Source organism: Pseudopipra pipra, chromosome 5 (genome assembly GCF_036250125.1).
Source record: "Pseudopipra pipra isolate bDixPip1 chromosome 5, bDixPip1.hap1, whole genome shotgun sequence".
NCBI lineage: Eukaryota > Metazoa > Chordata > Aves > Passeriformes > Pipridae > Pseudopipra > Pseudopipra pipra.
Genome location: NC_087553.1, coordinates 30,600,875 through 30,611,607, shown reverse-complemented (window position 1 = coordinate 30,611,607; position 10,733 = coordinate 30,600,875). Strand labels below are relative to the sequence as shown.

Genomic DNA, 10,733 nt, shown 5'->3' with positions numbered 1-10,733 from the left:
TTTTAACACTGTTTTTGAGATACATCACATAAGAAATCTTTTCTGTGCTCTTCTTTCTAAAAATGACAGGCAAGCACACAATAAGTTTCTTTTTTTCCATCTTAATTTCTGAGGTTTTGTGAGAGATTTAACCAATTAGACGTGTTTTTAATAAACAAATTTAGAGGCTCGTATTTTTTCCTTTGTCCTTAAAGCTGGAATGCTGTCCTACAGACAATTGAAAACAGCATAATCCTAATAGATTAAATCTGCTTGCACTAGTTTTAAAAACATATTTAGGCTCTTGTTATCAGCAGAAACCAACTAGTCCAAAGAGAACAAAAAAATACATACATGCTTGAATACAGCTTGACTAATTAGCATAAACCATTTAAAAAAATCTCATTATACTAGTACAAAGTTTCTAAAAAGATTTGGCACTTAAAAGTGAGCTTTAAAAAAGTGTGTAATAATTGTAAAAATCTGCCATTATGACCTGGAATATCCCACATGTAAAGAGAAGAGATACTGGATAGCTTGGTTCCCACAGATTTGGACTTGTGACCCTGAATTCAGCAGTCCTTAAAAGCCGATGACCGCTGGTGACCCCTCAGTCTGCAGGACCAGACAGAACAAGGTTTTAAGTCTAAAAGTCTGATGATAGCAATGTGCAGGATTAACTATGAGATTTGTGCAGTTAGTGGGATACTGAATTGACACCAAATGGCTCAAATAGATATAAAAAGATGTATAAATAAATAAATATAAAATATGTATTTTATACATATACACACATACATGTGTGTGTATATATATACACATACATATATATATACGCATACATATATATATATATATATTAATTTTTGTCCTTAAAACTGGAATAGAACTAAATCATCTTTCTGAAGTTTTGTTGAACTTGGACTAGAACTGAACTGGGAGAACTTTGTGAGGGCTGAACCCAAATGGAACTGAAATAAAGAGCTTAAGGGCTTCTCTCCTTGGACTTAAAGTATTACCTGTGTGCATTCTTATCCTGTAACTGTAGTATATAATCAACAGCTGGGTTGCATTGCTAAAGATGAACCCAAAACACCAGTAGCACATTCACAGTTTCTGCTAAGTAAATTTGCAGCACTGGTTATTAATTAGTGGAAGAAAAAGGAAACACCACATTTCCCCTTTAATCAGACTTGGACTTCTGCTGCTGTCCTCTTCCTTCCTAGGCTTATCTGTTTCCTTCTTTGTATCTCTGTTCAGACTGCAAGCAAAGGGATGACTAAATGTTGATGAATAACTGCTATAATTTACTTGAGTGGAAACTGGAGCTGCTCTGTGTATATCCATATGTTTTGCTAACTTTCTAAGTCTTTCTTGGACAGTATAAAATAAATAATCTTAATTGCCTCATCTAGCAAAAAGATATAGTAAATGCAAGTGATGTAACTGCTTGTCCTAATTTTCTATTTTAAAATGCAGGCACGTTATCTGCTATTACATGCAGCTATCAGGATTGCAATGATGTGATTCTGTGAAGTCTCCAAGTTGGTCACTCCAATTCCACATAAAATACAGTTCCTTAGATCATGACTGAAAAAAAAAAAAAAAAAAAGCAAAGATGACAGAAGTAAAAGAACCCAAGAAAGGAAACTTTCAGTAGGTGTGTACTGCTGTGCTGAGAAACAATCATAGAGATGGTTTATGGTGTTCTCTGCTCCCTGGTGCTGCTCTGTGCTGTTTACAAATATATTTTCTCACAACTACTAGTACAGACTATCCATGACAAGAAAATTTAAAACCACCTCAGTTGTACTTTGGCTACAATAGCAGCATACTTCTGGTCTCAGAGTTCCCAAAGATGACTTACTTGTGTGGTTTCCAGTATTGTCAAGGTCATGGTAAATATGTTAATGCACCTCTCTGAAATAACCCACAGGAGTATTTAAATTCTTTATGTCTGTGTTCCTAGAAGACTAACAGGTGTGCCTGAGACAAAAAACCACTTACCTTGGTTTACTAGATGTATTGGAATAAGAATTATTCACAAGCAATTTAACCCCCGTATTAAATTTATTGCCTGGAAATAATAGTAAATACAAGTGTTATGTCAATCAAACCAAAACCCTGCTTTAAAATGGCCAAGCAAGTAGTATCTCTGCAGAAGCTGGCCACACAATAAATGTATATATTTTTAAAAACATTTCTTAAAACCAGTATACAGACTTTGATTTTAAGACTGACTTACATTGTGTTCACATAAATTCTCAACTTTGGTGTCAGACACAGGAAAATCAAAGGAAAAAGATTTAAGCTTTCTCAGAGCGACTGCATATCTTTATGTAAAGACTTGTAGATAAATACCATGTTAAGGATATGCAGTATGCAAGCTCTACTTTTGGTCATATTTTTCTATGGCAAGTATTTCCTGGGTACAGTATCTAGGAAAAGCACATAAAGGTTTCCATAACTAACTTCCAAATACCCTTAAGTCTGTACAATTACTCTAAACTGAGTGTACAAATAAGATTCACACGGTGTCAACAGCAGCTGCAGCCACCACCTTTCCTGCTTTTCCAGAGGGTAGGCATTAGCATGCTGTGCAGACCACAGTTTGCTCTCTGTGGTTGCCTATAGCTTCAAGGTAGCACGTTCCAGCACTGCAGGATCTTTTTTTTTTTTTCTTTCATCGCTATTGCGGTCCCAACATGAAAGAAAAAGGGCTGACACCACTAAATCACGTGTAACACCTGACACCTACGTAAAGATGGAAAAAAGTTCTTCCATGGTATGTGACAGAAAGTGATACCGCCTCATTTTTATAGCTCTGTGAATCATAGTCATCTCTCTTCTACCATATTTTGGTTCCAGATATTAATATAAAATTATGTGAATTCAATAATACTGTATTCAGTAATCAATAAAACGACTAGATTAATAAAATGACCAGAATGTGCATAGCACTGTGGTAGACACAGGCTGGCACTCACTTTAGTAAACGATTTTCATCTATCAAAGTTGCTTCATTTTTAGGCTGCTCAGATGAAAGTAATGAAGCCAAATATGTATAGTATTCCATATAATACTTCTCTGTGTTTGATATGACGATACAGCACCGGGATGAAGTTCGACTTAGCGCAACGCTTGCAAATAGGAACCAATATTCCTAGAGAGTAATGGCATCAGCTGTTTCTAATGCCATTAAAACTCCAATGTCGTAATTTCTGATTTAATTTTGGATACAACCCCTCCACTCGCTGAACACCCCCACCACCCAGACGCTGAGAGCGCAGCAGGTCCTCTGAACTCCTGGAAAGAGGCCCCTTTCGTGGAGAACCCCCGCCGCGGCACCGGGCAACGGCGGGACCCCCCAGCCGGCGCCAGGGCCGCCCGCACCGCCGGGCTCGCGGCGCGCTGCCCACAGCTGACATGGCGGCGGCGGCCGCCCCTCCTCGGCCGGCCCGGCAGGGCGGCGGCGGCGGCTTCCGGCGGAGCGCGCTCGCCTTCCCCACAGATGGTGCTGCCCGCGCAGGCTCCGCGGGCTCCGCGCCGCCCGGGGTAGTTCCGCGCTGCCCTCGCGTAAGTAGGGGAGGGGGACGGCGGCTCGTTCGCCCAGGCGCTGCCCGGCCCGGCCCGGCCCGGCTCGGCTCGGCTCGGCTCGGCCCCGCTCGGCTCGGCCCGGCCCGGTTCGGCTCGGCTCGGCCCGGCTCGGCTCGGCTCGGCTCGGCCCGGCTCGGCTCGGCTCGGCTGCCCCCGCCCGCCGCCCCGGGAGCCGCGCAGGGGGAAGCGGGAGAGCGCTGCCGAGGAGCCGTTCGGTGGCGCCCCGGGGCCGAGGCAGGGGCCGGGCTTCCGCGGGGCGGTCTCGGGCCGCCTCCGCTGCCGCAGCCGGTGCCGGAGGGAAGGCCGGAGGGTGGCTGCTGCCGGCAGGGGCTCGGGGCCAGGGTGCCGGCAACCAAGCCCTGGCTGTTGCAGAAGAAGCAGCGTCGAGACCTCAGCTGCAGGGAAGGAGTTAAAAGCAAAACCTGTTTTTTTTAATGATATATTTTTAACTCGTAGGCATGCTGTGAATAGCCAGAATCACTCGTGGGTTAGTCAGGGGAGACCTTATCCTTAGCTAAGCAGGCGTATGGGAACGCACGTGGGAGTCATGAGCAGCCCGTTGCAGTTGGTGTTAGGGAAAACGCCGAAGTTTTTGTAGCCAAGAAGTGAATGTGCCTTTTTAGAATCAGAAAGGGCTTTTATCAAAAGTTTTATCTCCATTCATGGCCAGATTCTGTGTCAGATTTGAAAAAATGCAGACCTGCTTGTGTTGGTGTGGTGATGAATCAAGGATTGTGCACATTCAGCAGGACATGGACTGCGTTTCTTAGAATTGGCTTTACAATGGAAAAGAACAATTTTCAGAAGTATCTAGGAAGGGTTTGAGCCATGTCTTTTTTTGGGTCAATGGACATCTCATCTTTTTCATTTTCCATGGAATTACTACACAAAATTTAGTTCAGAGTTTACTTTGCATCCCTAGATATAGCCTGTGATTAAAATGAATTTAAATTAATTCTGTGTTGCACTAAGCTCTGTCCCAACACTGTAAACACACAAAAAGAAGTACTTAATCTTTAAAAAGACCTTAGAAAGCAGTACACCCCATCCTGGAAGTTTATTAGGACAATGCCAGGACTTTACAACCTCAGTTGTGTGCACTCTGCAGTCAGCAAGATTCCTCCTTCAGATTCATGGCTTGATAGGCATTTTTCAGCAGCCAGAGGTGCAAACTGAGATGGTTGGTAAGAGCTTGTTTTTGAAAAGTGTTGGCTGCTTTGGTCATGAAAAAGAGGAACTCATCAAGTGCTGCACAGTGACTGGAGAACTCAATGATTCTCATCCAGCACATGGGTGGGGAGGCTGCTGGATGGGGACTCTCACAAGTGGCTTGTGCAGAATGTGAAGCACTAGAGTTTTGTAGCATCTGAAAGAGATTTTTGCCTGGGTTGAGATAACACCCTCAGAGCTGCTGCTGGATGTCTGTCTTGAACTCTGCAAGTGTTTTGTGAGCTCAAGGGCATTCCAGAAGGGAGAAGCAATGGGATTTACTGCCTGAATTTTTGTCCAGAGATACCTTCCAGTAGTGTAAAGGTACTATGTGTTGGAGACCAGAGTCTTCAGCTTCACCTCTCCAAAATTAGCCTCCTAACATCAAGTGGGGAAATCCAGTTCTTTCTTGCCTGCTCTTTTTCCTGCTCCTTCCTTGCAATATTGTCTCAGTCCATGATGGAGTTTGGTGTTTGAGCTATGCTTAGCAAACTAGCATTTCTTAAAGACATGTGCTGGGATAGCCGTTACTTGATTCCCACATGATCCCTAGACACAAGGTAAGCACCTTGAAATTCACTTCAGTATGTGAGAAATGCACCGAGTAACCCAGGAAGGTCCTCTGGGAAAGTGCCTTCCAGCAGTGCTTTTAGCTCTCAGTGGAAGCATTTTCGGAAAGTGGCTTTATTAGAGGATGTCACAGACAGGGTTTTCCAGTCTCTCTCATGGTGCTATGCCCTTGCATTCTGACCAAGGTGCCATTTGCATGCCAATATGTTTTGTTGGTTGTCTGCCCTAGATTTTAACAACCAGGTCAACCAAAAAAACTCTGATGGGGCCCTGGGAGTCACTAGGCACCTCTGATGATAAAAAGACTTCAGCAGGATTCATACAAAGGCTTTGAAAATTCCTGTCTCGCCTTGTATCCTCAAGCTGAATGAAGTAGAGTTTCTGCTGTTCAAACAGCAGCTTCTAGTTTAATTATTAGAAACCCTCTTGCGGTAATCACAACACCTACTGCAGTTTTTTTACTTCATTATTTAGTAATGAGAAAGTATCTCATTGTATTGTCCTGTCACTTTCCTTTTCAAGTATCATTAATGGCCCTAAGGACAGGTTTGTCATTAAGGATTAGACTAGACATCTCAAGTTGGTTCATAGGTCTGATATGTCATGATCTTGGGTCTCTGGTCCTTGACTCTTGTTCTGTCGAGTGCCTATAAAATGCATCTTTTTTGGCTTTTATCTCATCAGAGTGTTAGTCAAGTAAAATGAAAGCTGGCAAAGGGCATCTGATTGCTTACTGTGAACACATTAGAAGGGAGGGAGAAGAGCTTCTTAAGCTAAAGAACAATTTTGGCAGAAAAAATGCCTATAAATGGAAGGTGGATAAATTTGAGATGGAAATTTGAAGAAAGTTTCTCATCATCAGATCAGTCAAGCTCCAGAGCACTATTCCAGGATGATCTGGGGGGAGAACGACCTGGTGCATAAGGTGCGTTTCTACCCCTTCTAAACTTAAAATGCAGGCCAAAGCTACCTCCTGCTGTCCCTGCTGCTGCTGCCTGGCTGTGGTGCATCTACCAGTCCTGCTGCTGCTTTTGTAATTATATCAGTGGTCAGTTGTGACATCTCTTTAATTTTTGGGGTTAGAGTCTCTTAAGGACTGGCAAGTGCTCTAGCTGCCTTTAATGCGGACCTTAGCCAGTTAGTCAACGGGATTACGTGGCGTGGGTTTCACTCCAGCAAAGGACTTGGCTTCACAATGCCAAAGGTTCTATTCTTGTCTAATATTTCCCAGAAATGGCTGCATTTTACCTTGTGAGACAGTGAAATCTGAGCAGAAAGAAGATGATAGGGATCATTAACAGTTTGCCCAGGCTGGTGATTCTGAATTTGTAATTCTTTCTGAAGGTTGACAGGTGTCAAAACATCTCTTCTGAATGTTCAAACATCACTTCTGGATGTTAAAGGTCTCAGTGTTTTAATCTTTATACGTTTCCTTACTCCTTGTCTCACATTCTAGGTTACCAGATGGATGCCAGAGATAAGCAGCTTTTACGCTCCCTGCGCATTGAGCTCTGCACAGAGGTGCTGGTGGATGGACTTGTTATTCAGTATCTCTTCCAAGAAGGGATTCTTACAGACAGTCATGTTCAAGAAATAAAAGCCCAAACCACCAGTCAGAGGAAAACTATGATGCTCCTTGATATTCTCCCCACCAGAGGACCCAAAGCTTTTGAAGTGTTCTTGGATTCCTTACAGGAGTTCCCATGGGTTAAAGACAAGCTGATGATGAAGCGTAAGGAAATGACAGTACAAGGTCCTTCAGGTAAGGCCAGGATTGCTGTTGCTGGTATTTTGAAGGTTGGTATTTTGATTATTGTTGCTGATGTTGTTCTCAAGCCATGATTTTAAAAGTATTGAATGTACCAGTAATTTCAAGTTATGCATTGTGATACCAAGAAAAGGGAACAGCCTGAATTTCCTGGAAGCCAGGCAAATATCAGGAAATATTGCAAAGTTAGGGGCATGAGCAGGGCTGAGTTTCAGGAGACAAGGAGATAGCAGGAGGGGCTGCCTTGGGTGAAGCTGGAGTATAGGAGGACCCATAATCCATTACCTCAATGGGAGTGGACTATAAAAAGTAGTTTTGACTGGCTGCAGAACAGTCTCTTTACCATCCGTATCTGATTATTGTTTGGTTTATGTATGTTTTACAGTGATTTGTTTCTGGGTCATTTATACTGACAGAGTTTTTATTTACTTTTATTATGATTTTGATGTAATTTTGATTTAGTACCAGGTACTAATTTAGATTTATTTAGTTTATTATATTTACTGGAGTACAAATATCTAGGATCATTACTTCCAAAATTACTAGCCATTGCTTATTTTTAAAACAAATGTAGGAGCTAACTGATTTAGTGGGTCTTAAATGATTTTATTTAGTAAAATCTCTGGCATTTAAATGTACTTCTAAAATTAGTTTTATGGACTTGATGTTTGTTCAGAAGTGATTTCTTTACCAATCCATGCATGCGATTGGCTAAGCCGCTTTGAAGTCAAGACAACTGCTTAAAATTCACATTTCTTGTCCCAGATTCTGGCAGCATGCATTGGCTGCTAACCTCATGTTACCAGTGAGATAGTGAAATAGTCCTCAGTTGGGAACATCCTTTCCAGGCAGTCTGATTAATCTTTCTCCAAGTCCTCCACCCCCTGCTCTACCCCCACTTGTGTTTGGTCATACATATTTTGATGCACATGATTGTGATTTTTCCAGTGTCAGTGTGCTTTGTGTGAGACTGAAAGCCTGTGAAGATGGGTGACTAAGACCCATTGACCATCATGTGCATCTGCGTCTCAGCTGCACGTTCAAGAATGTTTTGTCAAGATCTGCTGGACAAATCCGAGATTGTCTTACTTTAGGACATTTTTAATGGAATATTGTGACAGCTGTCTTTCTGATGGTCTCTGTGAAGGTTGCTGTGTGTGTGCTTGGAAATGAGTAAATAATTTTCAAAAATTGGGAAACAAATATGCTATGCTGCCTACAGGGGAAAACACTTCAAGTTCTCATCACAGTGCAAACCAAGGCATTGAATGTGTTGGAAAAGGCCTTGCTCAGACCAAATCCTGAGCTAATGCTCTTTATCTGCCTTACAAAACAGCTTCTTCCTTGGATAATTGCTGCTTAAGCTGTTGAATAATTCTTACAGTTCCAGAAACACACAGCCATCAAGTGGAAAAATTGTTACCGATTTTTGTTCTTCTTGTTGTTTTATGGGTTGCTTGTTCCCACTGTTTGTTGACTAAGGTGTTGGATTTAAGCATATCAAGTTCTTTGGTTTCGAGTGGGCTGATTCTACTTGATAATCCTATTGCCAAATTTTGTGTGTAAATTAGAAAAGACTACCAGACTAGCTCAAAGGCTACTGTTATTTTTATTGTGGCAATACAGAGTGTAAAAACAGGATAAGAGGCAGATTTTGTAGGCATGTTCTTTAGAAACCAAGGAAAGAGAGCACCATCTGTGCCCTAATAAGTGCTGACTGCGCCCTAGAATGAATTGGAAACTATGGTGGCATCATCAGCTCTGATTACATGCAAGAAAATGTGCTTTGGGATAAAAGCTTTGCTTTGCATTCTAACAACAAAGTTGGAAGCTTTTGTCTTGGCAGAGTACATGAGCATATGCTTAGCCTTAAGCATGGAAAAAGCCATTGGTTCTAATAAAACTATAAGCATATTTAAAATTAAATGTGCTCTCTAGTGCCATGCTAGATAACTTCTGCCTTATTGGAACTGTTCTTATACATGATTATTTGACAATGGCAATTTGTTTTAAAGAATCTGTTTGTGGTGAAAAGAGCCAGCCCCATACACACTACCTTTTTTTAGATCCTAAAACTTTTAAAATTGGTTTTATGGCCCCAGTTTTTTAAATTATTTTTTTTTGATCATATATACTATGGAAACTGAATGCTTGCTGTTCACTTGTTTATTCTTAATTAAAATTCTGTTAAGTAAAATATCCTCAGTTTTTACAGATCCTTTGCAGAACTAAAGACTGGTAGCAAGTTGGTCCTTGAAGGAAGGTTTTATTTTGGTCTTTCACTTCACAGTGGCTACATGGAGGATTTTTAAAGTCAGTGACTAAGTAGACTATTAGATTTGTCTATCTGAACCTAAAACTGGCATGTGCACAGTGATTTTCCTGTGTAGGTCTTTGGGTTATTTTGCATTTTGTTCAAAGAGATCAGGCTTTCTATCTTTGCTTCAGCAGAGAAGCATATTTTGTTGGTTGCTAGTTAAAAAAAAAAAAGTCACAACTGTAATTATTTAGAAACTTTTAATTTATTTTCTTCCCCTAGTTAAAATCAAACCCAAAACAACAAACCAACCAAACAAAACAAATGGCAATTTCAGAAGGTCAGAAAAAAAATATTTTGTTTTGCTTTGTTGTATAAATATGATCTGGTGAACCGAGCAGCTACAAAATGGAAGCCAAAGTCTGAGACCTAAGCAAGATACTGCCACTGACTCATCATGACTCTTGGAGCAAATTCTTTCAAGGCAATGGATTTACTGATTCCCAAGTTGTGTAACTTGGTGTAGTGTTCATGAAACAGCATAGGGTGGAACTGTAAATTGGCTCAGGATTCAAACCCAGTTTGGCTGCTTGCAAATAAATGAACTCTAAAACCACTGATATCCTGAGTTTTATTGCTCAGTGTCTGTTGACATAAAAATAATAGTTCTGTATACTGTTATCTGTTGTAGTTTCAAGGAACACAAAAGACCTTGATCTTGCAGAGCATGAGGAATACTTTTTCTATGAAAATCAGGAGAGGGATGTGCAGGCAGGTAGGACCACTTGCATCTGTATAACTGCAGCAAAGAGATCCAAGATTCCTTCACCTTGTTTGTTTACTTAAGGCACAAGACAGCCTATTGCCTACGTCACGTTTCTCCTCTCTCCTGTGGACCTGACAGATGGCCAGAGCTTTAGGGAAGCCTTATCGTAAGGTGGGGAAAGCATTGCTGTAACACCCCAAAATCCCAAGGAGGAAATTCAAAGTCATGTGCTTCTGAAGGTAAATATTTATAACTCTTTAATTGATTTAAAGATTATAGGGTATCTTTCTTGCTTGTGTAATAACCTGTGATAAAACAGTTCACCTTGTGCAGAGTGGCATTGCAAGACTTAATCATTATGAACATCAGCCACAGCATGAGTTCCTGGTTTTGAAGATCAAAACTCCTGCCATAGTAAGAGTTAACAAAAGTAATGTGGGTCTGTTTCATTAGGAAAAGACTATTCTGTTTTTTCTGCCCTAGTTTGGATAACTTTATGCCTTTGTCAGTCAGGAACATAAATCTTCAGTATAGTCTTATAATTCCTACAAAAAACTACAGCTGTTGGCAGTAGAATTCCCTTCTTT

The 10,733-nt window shown here is 41.2% G+C and overlaps 1 protein-coding gene across 4 annotated transcripts in view; it reads left to right on the top strand.

Moving 5' to 3' along the window:
* Positions 1-3,468: 3,468 nt before the first annotated feature.
* CRADD (CASP2 and RIPK1 domain containing adaptor with death domain) overlaps positions 3,469-10,733 on the top strand; it is an 80,113-nt gene continuing 72,848 nt past the window's right edge. Inside the window, exons 1-3 of one of the 4 annotated variants that reach the window (XM_064655456.1) lie at positions 3,972-5,345; positions 6,040-6,280; positions 6,812-7,117. In XM_064655456.1, coding sequence (XP_064511526.1) covers positions 6,820-7,117 — 298 coding nt within the window. In that variant the 5' untranslated portion in view covers positions 3,972-5,345; positions 6,040-6,280; positions 6,812-6,819. Of the gene's footprint in view, positions 3,556-3,971; positions 6,281-6,811; positions 7,118-10,733 lie in introns of those variants that run through there. The other 3 variants (XM_064655455.1, XM_064655457.1, XM_064655454.1) reach the window with 3 other exon arrangements.